This window comes from Elgaria multicarinata, chromosome 6, assembly GCF_023053635.1.
Source record: "Elgaria multicarinata webbii isolate HBS135686 ecotype San Diego chromosome 6, rElgMul1.1.pri, whole genome shotgun sequence".
NCBI classification, from domain to species: domain Eukaryota; kingdom Metazoa; phylum Chordata; class Lepidosauria; order Squamata; family Anguidae; genus Elgaria; species Elgaria multicarinata.
The window spans coordinates 81,601,213-81,618,473 of record NC_086176.1 but is presented as its reverse complement, the minus strand read 5'-3'; the positions used below and the strand labels follow the sequence as shown (position 1 = coordinate 81,618,473).

General features: G+C 41.9%; 1 protein-coding gene across 1 annotated transcript in view; it reads left to right on the top strand.

Annotated features, from left to right (window-relative positions):
* Positions 1-17,261, top strand: part of CKMT2 (creatine kinase, mitochondrial 2) — a 40,940-nt gene that overhangs the window by 16,734 nt on the left and 6,945 nt on the right. Inside the window, exons 2-6 of the mRNA XM_063129666.1 lie at positions 5,205-5,362; positions 7,296-7,494; positions 12,199-12,294; positions 13,300-13,521; positions 14,241-14,326. Coding sequence (XP_062985736.1) covers positions 5,211-5,362; positions 7,296-7,494; positions 12,199-12,294; positions 13,300-13,521; positions 14,241-14,326 — 755 coding nt within the window. The 5' untranslated portion in view covers positions 5,205-5,210. The remainder of the gene's footprint in view (positions 1-5,204; positions 5,363-7,295; positions 7,495-12,198; positions 12,295-13,299; positions 13,522-14,240; positions 14,327-17,261) is intronic.

Here is a 17,261-nt window from a genome sequence, read left to right as displayed (position 1 = left end):
TGCACCTTCCTTCTCTCAGGTGAGAACAGGTAACAGGCCATTCTGCCTAGGATTTTATAAGGCTTGTCTCACTCAGATTTAGACTGTCAGAAGGCACCCACCCACACTCACACACACCTGCCTGCCTTCACCAAAGAGGAAAAGGGAAAAGTGGGCAGCAAAGAAAGGAGCATTCTTATCAACAAGAAACGTACAAACTGTGCACTAGCTTTGGTGTTAGTAGCACTCTACTGCTATGAAAATTAACTCTAACTTCATAATAGTTGCCAACTCTACCAAATAAGTATACATATGCTACTAGACACTGCATATGACGATGGGGTGGTTCACACATGACTCCTCACCATTCTTCCAAAACCAAATCCAATGCATGGCTCTGTTATAAAACATAAGGCACAGTATGTCCTGCACATACTGGCAGGTGGTCCAAGATCAGAGCATTTGTTGGGTGCAGAGACAGAGCAAGCTGCCACCTCTGCCTCTCTCTAAGTTTGAGAGAGACGTCTAAAGTGCTTGAGATTGCCTCTAGACCCAGTAGATGCTCCAGGCAGTGGTCATGTTCAGAGGCAAGGGAAGCCTGTCCACCTGCAGCTCTTCCTCTCTGAGCTGGAGCAGGAAGAGCGGTGTGTGTGTGTGGCTTTCTCTGCACCTGGCAGGCACTCCACAATCAGGGCGCCTGTTGGAGGCAGAGGAAGAACGAGCCTTTGCCATTTCCCCAGCTCTGAACTCTTGACAGGTCATGTTTAGAGCTGGAGAATAGAAAGGGGGATTTCCCCCTGATCTTGTGCTACATTTCAGAGACTTGGGACAAGAATCTATGCCTTGGGAGAGGAGGGTTCTGATAATCGCAGGTAAGGCCAACCACAATTTCATGATGGTTAAGGCTCTATTAGTTTTACCAAAAAACTATTTTTCTAGGGCTGCCCAGAAATGCCCCCTCCAACTTGACAGCCACAAAAGAGGAAGCATTTGGGGGACTTTCAGAGGTCAAATTCAGGAGCACAATGCAAAACATTATGGAGTTACCATTGCCCAGAGCTCCTCCTGATGGTGGAAGAACTAATGAATTCAGCCTGAATGGGTTGTGCTTTCTGGGAGGAACCAGGAAATAGTTAAGGGCTAGAGTGAGGGAGGAAGCAGCAGCCAGGCACCTCTCCACCGTACCTGGGTCCAGCTCCAGCTCAGAGCCCCCTCCCTCCTGCTACCAACTGTCTCTGGAGAGGCCACCAGTGAGGGAGGAAGCAGCAGCCAGGCACCTCTCCACCGTGCCTGGGTCCAGCTCCAGCTGAGAGCCCCCTCCCTCCTGCTATCAACTGTAACTGCTGAACTTTCCAACTAAGATTGTAGTGCCTGAATTTGCTTTCCTTTTCCCCCTCCTCCTCCTCCCTCCCAATCCCCTTTCCTTTTGTGTCATGTCTTTTAGATTGTAAGCCTGTGGGCAGGGACTGTCAAGAAATACTTTTGTAAGCTGCCGCGAGAGCCTTTTTTGGCTGAATGGCGGCATAAAAATCCTTAAATAAATAAAAATAAATAAATAAGGTCTACACCAATTGCTTCTGGCTTCAGGAGAGAGTGACCACAGTCTAAGAGAGCTCTGCATAGGAGACTTTGTTGAAATTAAACTTATAAGTTTGTTTGGAAGTAGAATCTGTTTGAATTTGTGAAGTGCAGTACACCAACTTTGAAACAATGGCTGCCATTTTCCTCCTCATCAGGTAGTGTCACTAATGGAGGCTGCCAGTTTTATGCCTGCCAATGCTTCTCTGAAGATATTTGCTACAGGATTTCAGGGGCAGGGCCCCCCGCCCCACAAATTCAAGATAAAAGTTTTTCATGGTGAAATGAAAATAGTGATTATAATCATGGAACCATCAATAGAACAAACTGCTAGATGCAGTAGGATAATATTCTCAATCCATCGTAGCAAAAGGGTTTGTAAAATGGAGACCAGTCCTGAAACTCAGGAATCAATGATGCTTAAATAGAAACTATAAGAAAATTTCATATGCTCCCTATACACACACACACCAGCATTGTATAACTGGGCTAAAAGAGTACAGTGTTTTATTGCTTCAGGGTTGTTGTTTTAAACATTTTGGGATTTAGATTATAGTCACTTATTTTGTAGTTGCTTGTGATATGATTTCTCATATCTTTAGTAGCTTAAAGCTATGAAAAGAAACTTGATGCATGAAATCTGTTCATACTTCCTGTATTTTAAGTTAAACTTTTCTACTGAACTACAGGAAAAAATGACTCGAAACTTTTGCTTTCATTCAGTGAGTGAGTGCTTCTTTTTAGTGATTAACCCCAGATATGTGAACCTGTGTGCTCAGGAGGCAGAAACAGAGTGATTGGCTTTTGAATGCCCTTTGCCCTCAAGACTAATGGAAAACTGGTATCAAATAGTTTAAAGCAAGCATAGGACAAGCATCAAACATGGCTCTGTGCAGATCTGTGCAATGATATGTAATAAGTACATGAGTAACAAAGAGATAGATTGCAGTTGTAATGTAAGAAAAACTTTAAGACACCAAAGCTTTTCTATCCAAGAAAATAGCTAGTAGTGCCATATGGCAGTCACCCCATGATATGAATAAAAAGAAGAGCTAGATTACTATGATCAGTTTCACCGTGGGGCTAGAAGGCTTGTCATTCATGAATAACACTGTTCTTGTTGCAAGCAATGTTTTAGGACACAATATTAACTCTGCTAAAGCCTTCAGATAAAAAGAGATTGAGAGATGAGTAAGCAGAAGGGATACGCTTCTGAGAACACTGAAGGAAAACTGAATGGTAAATTGGATGACTCAGGGCCTACAAACCCAACTATTGTACTCAAGCAGCTGTCACCCTGCTCCATCAACCTCTGCTTGTGATGTTAATTTTTGCCCTGAGGTATAATATCAACTTGGAAGGTTTTGCCCATTGGAAATGAATGAGATTATCCACAGACACCATAAGCATAGTGAATGTGTCCATCAGTGAACACAGATTTGGAAGGGACAATATAAGCATTGCAATCTAAGTCCCAGAACATAAGAACATGAGAAGAGCCATGCAAGGGTCCATCTAGTCTAGCACTCTGTTCACACAGTGGCCAACTAGCTGTCAACCATGGACCCACAAGTAGGACACAGGTGCAACAGTACCCTCCCACCCATGTTCCCCAGCAACTGGTGTATATTGGGTTATCGGCTCGGATACTGGAGGTAGCACATAGCCATCAGGACTGGTAAGTGTTGATAATCTTCTCTTCCAGGAATTTATCCAACCCCCTTTTAAAGCCATCCAAATTGGTGGCCATTAGTACATCTTGTGATAGTGAATTCTATAGTTTAACTATGTGCTGAAGTATACCTTGATTTAACACATAATCTAGCAAGCATGCTCTACCCACAGTCTGGATTAGACCTTGCATGCATAAAAACCTAGAAGTATCTCTGTGCCAGCAGCCAGTGTTGTGCGCATGGCTACATCAGACCGCATGTTGGCAGCACCTGACATATAGTTAGCTTTGCCCGTGCTAACAATTTTTTTGAGATATGTGGAAGTACTGGATGGAAGGGTGTCCCTTCCTTCCTTGAAGATCAGTGCTGGCATTCGAGGTACAGCATAGGTATGTGCAAACACAAGTGCCCAGCAGTGGGTTTGCAGCTACCTGCAGCAGGACTGGGATTGCAGCACTTGTCATCTTAGTGACTGTCCCTTATTAAAAACAAACCAAGTATGCTATGCATTCATGTCCACAGTCCACAACCCAGTGGGAAAAGTACCAAATGACACAGTGGTGTATAAGGGCTTAAACAGAAGTCCTTTTTGAAACAATTATAATAGCAATATACACCTGTGTATTGTTAGTCCACACAATGCATTTTTCTAAGCAATCATTTACTTGTGAATGGAAAATGGCCAAACATTAGTATGTGCTAAATTTTGTGGATTTTAGGGGAGTTTTTACATGCATCCATGTACGTGGCGGGATGAGCATGAAGGGAAAAACAGATTATACTCTATCTCATCATGTTTTAACCATTTTCAGTGTTCTACTACAAATTATGTGTGTAAAATCTAAACAGCACAAATATATTAATGTTTCAAAGATAAACATTCTTCCCAGTATGTTGGTTATGAGCCAAACTGAAGAGGTGAACTATGAAATAAAGTTGTATTACACACGATTTAAGGCGCTTTTCTACACAAGGCTGTTTATTTGCTGTTAAACTGCTGTATCTACTTTCAGTTTCGTCGGAGAACTGAGTTCCGAGCAGTACACAAGAGTCCGTCCTTTCCTCCTTCTTTGCTAGAGAGGTGGAACTGTGGTCTAGCAGAATAGTGCAAATACACCAGTGAAAAAAGCAGGTAATCAAATGATGCATTTCCCCTGCTCGCTGAAAGTGCTTGGAGGATCATGACGTGAGTAGGGAATGACAAGCGCATGATAAATGCCTCATGGAGAAAAGCCCCAAATTATGGGATGTGTTTGTAATAGCTGCATATCAAAAGAAAGCCACTGTTTTCTAGAAAATAGTCACCTGGTCACAGTCTTCCATAATATGGTGAGATGAGAGGTACTTTATTTACCATATAATCATTCTTTCCAAATTTATTTATTTATTTATTTATTTATTTATTTATTATTGCATTTATATCCCACCTTTTTTCCTGCAAGGAACCCAAGGCGGCGTACATAATCTTCCCCCTCCTCTCCATTTCATCATCACAACAACAACCCTGTGAGGTGGGTTGGGCCGAGAGTCTGTGACTGGCCCAAAGTCACCGAGTGGGTTTCCATGGCCAAGTGGGGATTAGAACCCGGATCTCCCAATTCCCAGTCCAGCACTCTAGCCACTACATCACACTGGCTCTAAAACAGCATCTTGAATTGGGCTTGGAAACAATCTGGAAGCCAAGGAAGTTATTTTAAAACAAATGTAATATGACTAAACCACCTTACACTCGTCAACTGTCAGGTAGTTGCATTCTGGTTGAAGTTTCCCAAGGACAGCTAGGATGAAATGGCGCTGTATGTCTGACCCTTCTGTTGAGTATGTACATGCCTCTGACCTCCATGAACTCATCAGCCAATTAGTCCCTTCACCATTCTTATTTTAATATTACCCATTTCCTATTGTATTATTTTAGTTCTCGTTGCATGTTTGTGTGGTGTTTTGTTTTTTGAATCTTCCAAAAACATTAGGTACAAAAAGATGGCTAGCACATTCTCACGTCTCCTAGCTGGTCGAAGAACTGCTGTTCTCTTTGCAACAGTTAGTGGTGGAGCCTTGACTACGGGATATTTGTTGAATCAGCAGAAAGTGAAAGCTGGATACTATGAGAGGCAAAAACTGTTTCCTCCAAGGTAAATGCTTCTATACAAATATTTCATGATCAGGTGGTGGGATGTGTTACCAGAAGGGCTTGAAAATCTCTTTTGAACTGTTTTAGGGAAGTTTGTGGGTAGAAGAAAAACTGACACCAAGAAATAACAGAGCTAAGGGGAGTGGTTAAAGAAAGCAGGAAAGAATTGGCAATGGGCTTAGAAGCCAGAAAGCAGTGTTGGCTCCAGGGGTTGGGGTGTCCTTGGGCAAGTCAGCCTCAATGGGTCCCCTTGCTCAGTGAATCTATTCCATCATTGTCATTGTCACAAGCTCCTCCCCCTCCTATTCATTTCTACCACCTACCAGCAAGAGGTGGGCAAACTGGTTCAGTGGTTCCGTCAGTGGACCCCTTAATGAGGTGTACTAGACCCTCAGCAGGCGCCCAGTCATGATGACCCTTGACACTAGCCCTTCCAGAGAGTGAGGCAGGGCTAAACAACTAGAAGATTCAGAAGGCAGAAGGAAATAGGAGTGGAGGAACTGGGGCATAATGAAGGACTGAGCAATGAAAAAGGTAGAATGGGAGAAAATCTCACTCAGAGCCTAATGGTGAGGAAGATCATTCTCAGGTTGAAAAGTGAATAGACAAGGAAGCACCACCGAGAAAGTGAGTCAAGAGAATGAGCCAAGATGAATAGAGCAGGAGAGGCTGGATTTCACAAATGAATTGGGTTTGGAGGGTACAAACTCATGGAGAAAAATTGCAAGTCAGGGCCATAGTGATGTCCTTATAATACGGAGATGTAATTTTTAAAACCCGCAGAGGTTCCTGTGGAACTTATTATACAAAGTTTCTCTCTAATGGGTAGTATTTTCCATATTTAAATATGACCTTTCTGCCAAGAAGCTCAAAGTGTCCCTCCATTTTATCCTCACAATAACCCTGTGAGGTACGTTAGGCTGAGAGTGAATGGCTGGCTCATGATCCCGCAGTGAACTTCATGGCTGCTTGGGGCTTTGAACTAAATTCTCCCCAGTTCCAGCCCAATATTCTAACCACCAAACCACACTGGCTCACTTTGAGAATACCATTAGAAAGTCTCTGAGGTTCATCAGACAAGTGTTTTTTTGCACATTTGCTACTGCCCACTTATAGACATGTGTGCGTCCTTTAGACGATGCCACCTGCCTCCCACACGCCTCCCACTCCTTCCAATAGACCCCCCTTTAATCCAATGTGTTTTTTTTAAATGGGGTGTGTCACAATCTCCTGCTGGGCACAGGAAAAATGGTGGGATAAAAATGGCCCCTGAATGGGCCACATGGTCTTTGTTTACTTCCTCTTTCCCCTCCGGGAGAAAGAGGAAGTAGTGAGGGGAAAAAGCCAGGGCAGAGAAGCGACTGTCAGGAAACGTGATTCACACACACCCTGTGTGATGACGCTCTCTATCAATATTGTAATGTAAAAGATCTATATCTGAAAATCAGGTAAACAGATATAGTTTCAGCAAATCTGCTTGAACTACATTTATACCAGTTGCAGATTCAGCTCATTAACTTTACTTGCACTTTGAATTTGGCAGAAATACACAAAAATATAAATCCTGAAGGTCATTTGTTTCCTTTCCATCTGCCTAAGTGCTTCCGTTCTCTACCGAAACTATCTCTGTGGTTTCAGCTGGAAGCCAGCATACCCATGGGAAGCGCTGTATGTTTTCTTCCTCTACAAATTTCAACTGCATGCATGAGCCAACAACCAATCACACGTTTCAGTTCCCTGCTGTTTTCCTCAAACCTTCTGATTCCCTGTAAAATATTTACATATACTCCTTTGTTGTTGTTGTTTCTGCTAAAGGCATGTAAACAAGTAAGATGCTGATTCTGTTCACCCTCCTCCACTATATACTAATGAACAGAAAAGCAGAACCAAGCGTTACTGATCAATATGAATGTTTTTAATTTCTTTTTACCCAGTGCAGACTATCCTGATCTTCGTAAACACAACAACTGCATGGCTGAGTGCCTCACTCCAGCAATCTATGCCAAATTGAGGGACAAGATGACTCCCAATGGCTACACACTGGATCAGTGCATCCAAACTGGTGTTGACAATCCTGGCCACCCTTTCATTAAAACCGTGGGCATGGTTGCTGGAGATGAAGAAACTTATGAGGTGAAACATTTTTATCATATGCTGTGTCCATTTGTTCAGCTTGTACATTTACTTCATAAAATTATTATATAAACACAGTCTCTTAACATGAGAAGTACAGTTTTTAAGGGAAATGGGACACTAGAGTGTACACAAACCCAAACCATATGGATAATGCTTGTATTTGTTTCTCTTCCTTGTGGGATTTTACGGTCTTTTTCCCCCCGCAGCGGGAAGTTCAATGAAGAGAAAATGCCATTAAAGGCACTCTCTGTATAATGATATCCAGGATAATAAAATGCAAGCACACATGACAATATTTTATTTGTCTTCTGTAGCTGCCTCCTCTCCTACTGCTAAATTCAGCTTGAGGTAAAAAAATATAGGACCTTGTTAACTAAATGGAGTGAAGTAGAAATTCCACTGTAATATCAACCTGCCACCCCACACAAATTCATATAGAAAGACAGCTGCCTTCATAAATTATTAAAGATTTTCTCTTAAACAATAAAAAACCGTACCAAAAGGTGATATTTTGACAGGTGGATAATCCAACCAATATATTGAAAGTTTTTCTTTAATAAGAGAATAGGCATCACAAAATGTGGATGTGGCAGGGGGGATTTTTTAAATAAAATCTTCTAAAATATTTACAGGCTGGTATCCTGGGCCCCAACTAAAAATACAACAGACTCTTATTTATTATTTTCATAACAAAAGCCAACATCTCAGTGTTTTGCAGACAAAAAAAGACATAGGAAATGAATAAGGAAACACAAGATCTGAATGGTTTGCCTGAATTATAGAAGAATGCAGCTGCACGATACCCACCCCAACCCAATATCCAAACCAAATCAGGGATCACATTCTTCCTCAGAACAGGAGGAAATAAATAATGACTTCAAGTTTTCAAGCGAAGTGAATTCAAATTTCAAGCTTCCTGACTTAGATACTGAAGGGGCAGCAAGTCAATTGTGACAATTCCTCAAAAGCATCTACACTTCTGGTTATTATTAAGTAGGAAAAAAGAACAATAAATACTCTGCATTTTGTTGTTGCAGTCCTATTGATACCAAAATTATCATGCCCAGAGTCTAATAATGTCACATATAACGTCATCAGTGATACTTCATATAGTCCAGTCTTAATTTCTGGACTCTGTGCCTGGTACAATCACTGTTGCTATTTTACCTATTAATTTGGCCTTTTGGAGATGTGTTGACAGGTGTGTGTGTGAGAGAGAGAGAGAGAGAGGGAGGGACGGAGGGCATATCTACACGAAGGGTTTGCCCCGGGGTGGCTTTGCAGTAGCGGCACATCATCTACATGACGCTGCTGCCACTGCGAGGCCATCCAGGGGCAAACCCTGGAAACAACACTCCAAAAAAAGTCGGCCACTTACCCCAACATTTTTGGCAGCGGAGCCCATGGGGCCCCCTGATAGGTCGCCATGGCTGGCCCCTTGCCTATAAAAGTAAAAAAAATAAAACGGGGGTGGGGAGAGGAACGGGGCTGTTCCTCTAAATCTTTAAAAAAAATATTACTGTATCTGTGCAGCGCATACATTTATTTATTTATTTATTTATTACATTTTTATACCGCCCAATAGCCGAAGCTCTCTGGGCGGTTCACAAAAATTAAAACCATCATAAAACAACCAACAAGTTAAAAATACAAATACAAAATACAATATAAAAAGCACAACCAGGATAAAACCACACAGCAAAATTGATATAAGGTTAAAATACAGAGTTAAAACAGTATAATTTAAATTTAAGTTAAAATTAAGTGTTAAAATACTGAGTGAATAAAAAGGTCTTCAGCTGGCGACGAAAGGAGTACAGTTTAGGCGCCAGGCGGACCTCTCTGGGGAGCTCATTCCACAACCAGGGTGCCACAGCGGAGAAAGCCCTCCTCCTAGTAGCCACCTGCCTCACTTCCTTTGGCAGGGGCTCATGGAGAAGGGCCCCTGTAGATGATCTTAAGGTCCGGGTAGGTACATATGGGAGGAGGCGTACATAGCACCCTCAATATGTTTTAGACTTTCCTCCCCCCCCTTTTTTTTTAAATATTGTCTGTAGCTGCACAGCTGCGCAGATACAGGTAATAAAAAAAAATGGGGGGATGAATGGACAGCCAGAGGGAGGAGAGGTGGTTCACCCCAAGTCCCTGCCCCCCCGCATCTTCCTCTGGCTGTCTTGTTCCTTCCCCCTTTTTTATTTTTATTATCTGTAATCACACAGCTGCGTGGATACAGACAATTTAAAAAAAAAAGGGGGGGGGAGGAAAGTCTAAAACATCTTGAGGGTGCTATGTTGTGGAAGGCTGATCTGGATTTTCCTAGGTATTGCAACTCCAGCCTGATCCTACCTGCTGCTTGACTGGTTCATATGACCTTCAGGTGTTCATTGGGCTCCTCTGGTTCATGGTTAAGACATGGCATATTTATGTTTTCCTACTTTATCTTCAACCAAAAGAGCAACATAATTTAAAAGTTCTTTTCTCCATTCCCCCTGCCCCACACTCAAATTTCCATTTTTTTTTAATTTCTGTTCTTGGGCCATGAAGCTCAAACCAACCCTGTAAAATACGAGCCAAAATGGACATTACTTTGAATCTGTGTCTAGCAGCTACGTCTCCCCCACATCTTTACTTCAGAATAGGTGCAGTAGGGCTGATCCAGATCTTAAAAGCCTCCCCCAACAAGTTTTTGAGAGCTCCTGGGCAAGACACTCTCAATGAGTCCCCTCTCTGTTCTCACCATCATTGTGGTCCCAATCGGGGTCTGGGACCCTATGTCTACTTGGCAGTGGAAATGGGAGGTGGAGCGATGTAGCTGCTAGACACCAATTCAAAATAATGTTTGTCTTGGCCCTCGGCCGGAGTGAGAAAGTATGATTGCCCCATAATCTTCCAATGACCTTCAGGGTTGAGCAGGAATATAAACCAAGATCTCCCTGGTCCAGTTTGAACCAACAAAAGTGAATCTTGATCCTGACTAAAAATCCGAACATCCTGTTATCCAGTTATGGTTAGTTCACCAATTCTGAATGGTGATCTGAAATCATACCTGACTAATTGATTTAAAATATGGCATACCAATTGCAGGATGGGTTAAAATAAAATAAGATTTATTGTTTGGAAAAAAAAGGGGGGGAAGCATATTTTTGGCCACAGTAGGGCTTTTTCCAGGCTATGATGGAACAGTCAAAATCCACAAAAAGAAATAAAGGTTCTGGAGGTGGTGGAGGCGGTAGTGGCTGTGTCAGGTGTTCTCTAACATTTAAACTGCCACTGCCAGACTTACTGGCTAATTAGTGTAATTAAAAACAGAACTTGATGATAGGAACTATAATTTTGTAGAGGACTGAAAGAGATTGTTTCATGGAAGTGCTGTTAACACACACTAGAAACTCTTTTAATAATTTCTTCTATTGCTTTAGAGTTCAACATTAGCACGGTACACATGACACAAAATGCAAAGTGGCATTCACACAACGGACAGGTTCCATTCTTGCTTTAACCCTCCTGAGGTCCAGAGCAAATCGTAAGGCTAGCAAGCACAGACGTCAGTCAAAAGAAACAAATTCATCATTGCTCTATCAAAATGTAGATCATTCTTCCAAGGCAGAGCTAACAGGAAGAAGGCTAAGCCACTGCCTCAGACAGTAGATTGAGGTTCCGGTGGGGGAGTGTGTTAAAAGTGGTTACATGCGTACAGTGTGGCCAGCCATCCCTTTCAGCAGCACAAGGGAGGACCATCTGAAAGAACAGATCAGTGCATGCCATGAGAAGCAGCAACCAGATTCTGCCACAGAAAGCTAGATGGTCAACCTTGTCACTAAATTCAACACAGCAACCCTCTTCTAAGTCGTGGTGGTTAAGCATTTTGAGCTAAACATAATGGCTTAGTGTGTCGTGTGAACCATGAACTGAAAACAATTGTCCGTAACTCCTTGAGTGTATAACAGGCTATGTTTATCTCTACATCTTGGCTGTCAGGTTTTATAACCTGCCTAGCTATACACAAATTCTTTAGTAGTCTACACAGCAAAAACAATCACTTCCATGAATTTATCAGTACAATCCTGATTAAAACTCAAAGGCAAACAGCAGGGGTCAGATTTATTTACAATTATTTTTCCTCCTACATTCTTGATGTTGTAGTTCTGCATCCTTCCCCCATCCTTTGCCAGTATCTTTTTCACAACAATTCTTTTATCCAACTCATTTCTTATTTTATGAACAGCTCTTTCCCTAGAAAAAGTGAGAGGATTTAAAAATTTTTTTACAAAAGGGCATATCGGTTGCTTGTTACTATTTTAATAATTTTGAATTTTAGTAAATTGTTATTTTTTATAAATGCAGGTACACAACTGAAGGCAGCCCAAGCAAAGCAGTTCTTTTCAGTTCTCTCCCCAACTGTTATTTGTTATAGGACTTGAGATTGTTAAGACACATGTATATCTAGACAGAAAAATATCCTACAACTCCCAGTATTCCCCAGCCAGCTGGGAGTTGTAGGACTTTTTTCTGTCTAAACCTACATTGGATTGCATCCTAACCTAAGCCACTCTATGAGGGTAGATATCCTGAACAGCAGGATAAAATGTATAAAATACATTTTAAAAATAAAAACAAATACACTAAGAGTACTCAGTAGAAATTAAATCCAAAAGAAACTGGAGGGGAAATAACCATCAATTTACTTCATGGACTTTACAGGTATTCGCTGAGGTTTTTGACCCAGTTATCAAAGTGAGACATAATGGCTATGATCCAAAAGTAATGAAACATCACACTGACCTGGATTCTTCCAAGGTAAGACCCAATTTTGGCTCAAGGAAATAAAATGGAAATGAGAATAAATAATAATAATAATAATAATAATAATAATAATAATAATAATAGTATATTACAATAGATAGAATTAATATTTCTGTACTAGTCTTTTCCAGTCAATATTTCTTATGACACCTAGAAGAACAGGATGGAGCAATCCTACGTGTGTGTGTGTGTATCCAGTATCAGAGGCTCTGAAAACTCCAAAGCCCTCCTAGGCTCGGGCTGGAAGGGCAGAATAGAAGAGTGGTGTTTATTATCCTTTCTTTTACTGTTCTGGATTTAAAAATAACTTAAAACTATTTCCCTTTGATTGGAATCAATGGAAAAGAAATTCTACAAGCCAGCTCCAGGGCCACCATACATTTCCGCCCAAGTTGAGGACATGTCTGACCCAAAAGCCACTTACAACCAATCCATGACATCACACCCATACACCTGATCTCCCCCCCCCCACACACACCATTTTGCTTCTAATGACATCAGAGTTCTAATATTGGAGAAGAGAGGGCCATAGAGGTTTCCACAGGGGCTGGGAGGGGGCATCTGAGGTCAGGTCTGCTCTCCAAGGGTGGACTTCTCTTTCTGCCTTAGGAAGAGATCACAACTATCTTATGGACCCTGGGGCAACCTCCCATGGACTATAGGACTCTAAATAAACCAAGAGCCAAATGAAGATCTCCTGACTTTAATTTTTTGTGCAATCTATTAAAGCAACTGTAGGAGCCACCAAATTCAATTGGGAAAATGGAACTGGGAATTTTATTTTTTTAAAACCCACCCTAAGGAGAGCTGTTTGTGAGGTTTTCTGCTGTAGGTGCCAAATAACATTGTCAGACGTGCCTTCTACACATCCCTGGGGTGAAGGCACCATTTACTGTTCTGTCTCAGGCAAAAAATTGTTTTGGGCATGACCTGGAATAGCTTTTGGTATAATACAAAGATCTTTCTTATACATTTCCAAATGCCCTTTTTTAAATTTAGATTACCCAAGGACAGTTTGATGAGCACTATGTCTTATCCTCTCGTGTCCGCACTGGTCGCAGCATTCGAGGGCTGAGCCTACCTCCTGCCTGCTCCAGAGCAGAGAGGAGAGAAGTGGAAAATGTTGTTGTCACTGCTTTAGCTGGGCTGAAAGGAGATCTGGCTGGGAAGTACTATAGCCTGACCACTATGTCTGACAAGGAGCAACAACAGCTTATTGACGTAAGTGCAACAATGCCCATTCTGGAAGCTGTGTACAGGTAGCGAGCCTATTGTTCACATTGTATTTGAATCCTAAATGGCTTTAAACAGGCTGAAAAAAAAAGTTCCTGAGATAGACTATTTTAAAAGGTTTAATATTAGGAACAAACATTGAATAAAAGAGCTGTTTTGTTTTACCTATTTTATTTAGGCCCCATCTAGATTTGCAGAGTTTTATTGGCCCAGATCGCATGTCATGCAACCAAGATTTTTTATTATTATTATTATTTTTAAAGCTGGGTTACTGTGAACAAGCCAGCATGCTATTTCATGTGGCTCGATCACAATAATTGCTAGCAGAAGCAGCGAAACCTGTCCCAGGGATGTTTAGTGTGACTTCACACTATTAATGTTCTTAATATTTAGACTCTCTCTAAAAGTTGTTGGTCCATTAGTATAACATAGTGCAAATATTAATGTGAATCCTTAGTCTATGGTTTTGTACAGTGTTTCTCTTTAATGGTACTTTTTCTATCTGTGTGGTTAGAATTCTCTTTTCAGTCCCTGATATGTAAATAAAAATCCACCAAGTTATCTGGGTAAACAGCCTTCTCATTTTCAACGAAGAACCCAGTGCGAACTTTATGCAGTCACTTGCAGTTCCTGTGTAACCTTCTTTATGAGACACAAAATCCAATTGTTTCTTTCTTTTCCTCTGCCTTACATATGCTGGTCTGCAGGACCATTTCCTATTTGATAAGCCAGTGTCCCCTTTGCTAACATGTGCTGGGATGGCCCGTGACTGGCCAGATGCCAGAGGAATCTGGTATGGAATGTGAACTCTGCATGCTGAATTTGTGAACAAATGGTTTTATTAATTCCTTAACACAACAGCTGCTATTTCTAATTCTGGCTAGATGCTTTGCACAAACACACTCTTTTCTTCATCTTCTTCCATTAATTTTTTTTTTAAGGGAAATGTAGTAAGGTATCTTTTTAAAAGGATCAAAGGTATTTGACAAATCAACAGCCAAAAAAAGAAAAGGTAATGAAACTTAGGATTTTAGGAACTGGGTTTCTTACTTTAGATTGTTTTCCTATTCTTAATTTAAAGGAAAGGCTCTAATGAGAGAAGTCCATTGTCATGGTATAGGGTGCGATTTTATTTGCTTTTATTAATGATAAACATATGTGAGTCCTTTCATGCAGGCCCGCAGCCAGCCTAAATGTTTTTTTTGTGGGGGGGGAGTTGCCAAAATATGGGGGGTGGCAGTTAACCTGGGTTGCAGGACTTTTAAAGACAAAACTGTAAACTGTTTTTAATGACTTGTTTGTAAACAAATTTTGGGGGGACAGATACATTTTAGAGGGGAGCCAGCCCCCATCCCACCCTTGACTGCAGGCATGCTTTAGTGTATTGCTGCATGGATGCCGTGTGAACGTTGTCAACAAACAGTCCATAGTCGAAAGCCGAAGTATCTGTCAGAAGCCGGGTCGAACAACACTGGATTCAGGAAAGCGTCAAAGAGTAGTCAGGGTCCAGTCCAAAGTCAGGATAAGTCCAGGCAAGATCAAAGAGCTGGTATGCAAGCGACGAAGACAAGGCACTAAGAACAATAGTTGCTTCCAGCGTCGCTTCTGAGTTCTGGCAAGTCTTTTATGAGGATTGTGGTGATTGGGAATTGTTGTCAGCTACATGGGCCTTCAGCTAGCTTCTGCCTGTCCCCATGAAGGGCCACTCCCCCAAACACTCCCAGGCTCAGCTGTTACTCCTTTCTTTTACTACTACCCTCGGTCCCAAGACGGTCTCTCCCCTCTGACAAGAGTGTTGGAGAAGGGGACCAAAATGGACCATCAAAGCTTGAAGTTCTAAGGTCTCCCTGGCTCCTCCAACAAAAGTGAAAAACCAACTGCAAGTCCACAGAACCCACACGACTTAAGTAGCCAGCCGGCTGTGAGCTCTGCTGGTCAGATTAATAGAAATCAGAAATCATTTGGCAGCACATAGTCATTCCAGGGATTTTACTAGTACAAGCCTTTGTGATGGCAGCCAACTTGGATAGCTTTAAAGGGGGAATCAGGCTATCGATGGCTACTGGTCAAGATGGCTACATATTACTTCTAGCATCAAGGCACAGATTCATAGAATCATAGATTTGGAAGGGGCCTAAAAGGCCATCGGGTCCAACCCCCTGCTCAATGCAAGAATCCACCTTAAAACTGTCCAGCTGCCTCTTTAAGGCCTCTAATGTGGAACAGCCCACAACCTCACTAGGTCATTGGTTTTACTGTCATACTGTACTAACAGTCACTGTCGTAAATCTCCAGTATTAAACTCGATATGCAGGAGGGAAATGTCAACAAATAGTCCGTAGTCAAAAGCCTGTCAGAAGCCGGATCAAACAACACTGGGTTCAGGAAAGTGTCAAAGAGTAGTCAGGGTTCAGACCAAGGTGAGGATAAGTCCAGGCAAGATCAAGGAGCTGGTATGCAAGCGACAAAGACAAGACACCAAGAACAATAGTTGCTTCCAGTGTCACTTCTGAGTTCTGGCAAGTCTTTTATGGAGATTGTGGTAATTGGGAATCGTCAGCTGCATGGGCCTTCAGCTAGCTTCTGTGTGTTCCATGAAGGGCCACTCCCCAAACACTCCCAGGCTCAGCTGTTCTGTTTAATCCCTCAAACTGAAGCACCACACTTGCCTCATCTAATGGATGTGTTGTTTGCACCATGTGCCACAGTCTCCCCTCCCTGGGCTGAATTTGTCCAGTTTGTGCTGCCACCACTTCTGTTTCCTCTAACAGGAGAATTCAAGAGTCATCAGGGGTGGGGGGAATTTTCGCATTTCCCTACTGTTGCTATGGCCTCCTGCTGCTGTCCCACAATAGTGATGATCTCTTTACACCAGAAGACAAAGACCATATGGCCCATTCAGAGGGCATTTTTATTGTGCTGCTTTTCCTGCACACAGCAGGAAATGGCTGCAAGTTTCTTTTTTTTAAAAAAAAAAAAAAGTCAGATTTTCCAGGTCTTTTTTTAGTGACGGAACAAGAGGAAGGAGTGGGAAGCACGCAGGAGGCAGACAGCGTCATCTAAAGGACGCACAAAAAACTGTGATTGGGCAGTAACAAGTGTGCGATAAAACAATTGTCTAATAATCTTCTTCCAATGGTACTATCTGCTTAGATTTGGGATAGGGGGAGCTAACTGAGCTCATCCATGTCCATAGCCTGCATCCTGCTTCCTTCTCCCTGGGCAGAAATCCAAATACACTAGTAGGCTTGCTAAGTGGTAAGACAACATGAGGGGAGATGCCCACCCACCCAAATAGTTCTTGGTCAGAAAATTCACACTCCAAACCTCCAGTCCAAATTAAGAGAGAATGTTTATTATAGAAAATTTAAAAGAGGCAAGAAGGGAGCAAAGGATACTTAAAAAGAAAATAAAACACAAAATGAATCTAGCTAACCTTCACTAAGCTCTTAGAAATAACTTGTTCACATGCACAACACACAGAAGAGCACATCCATCCTGGAATAGAAGCAGCATTACAATTTCAGTGAAGGAGGACCTCAGAAACAAAGAACCCTAGTCCATTTTATTAGGTTTAATTAGAAGTGAATTTGATTAATAGCAACTATTCAATTAGCCAATAGGGCATCAAGTCACGTAGGCAGGAAGATGCTGGTTCTCACCTTGCTGGGCTGAGAGATAACGCTAGCAAGGTGTTAATTAATGGAAGGGATGCTTTGCCCAGCTCT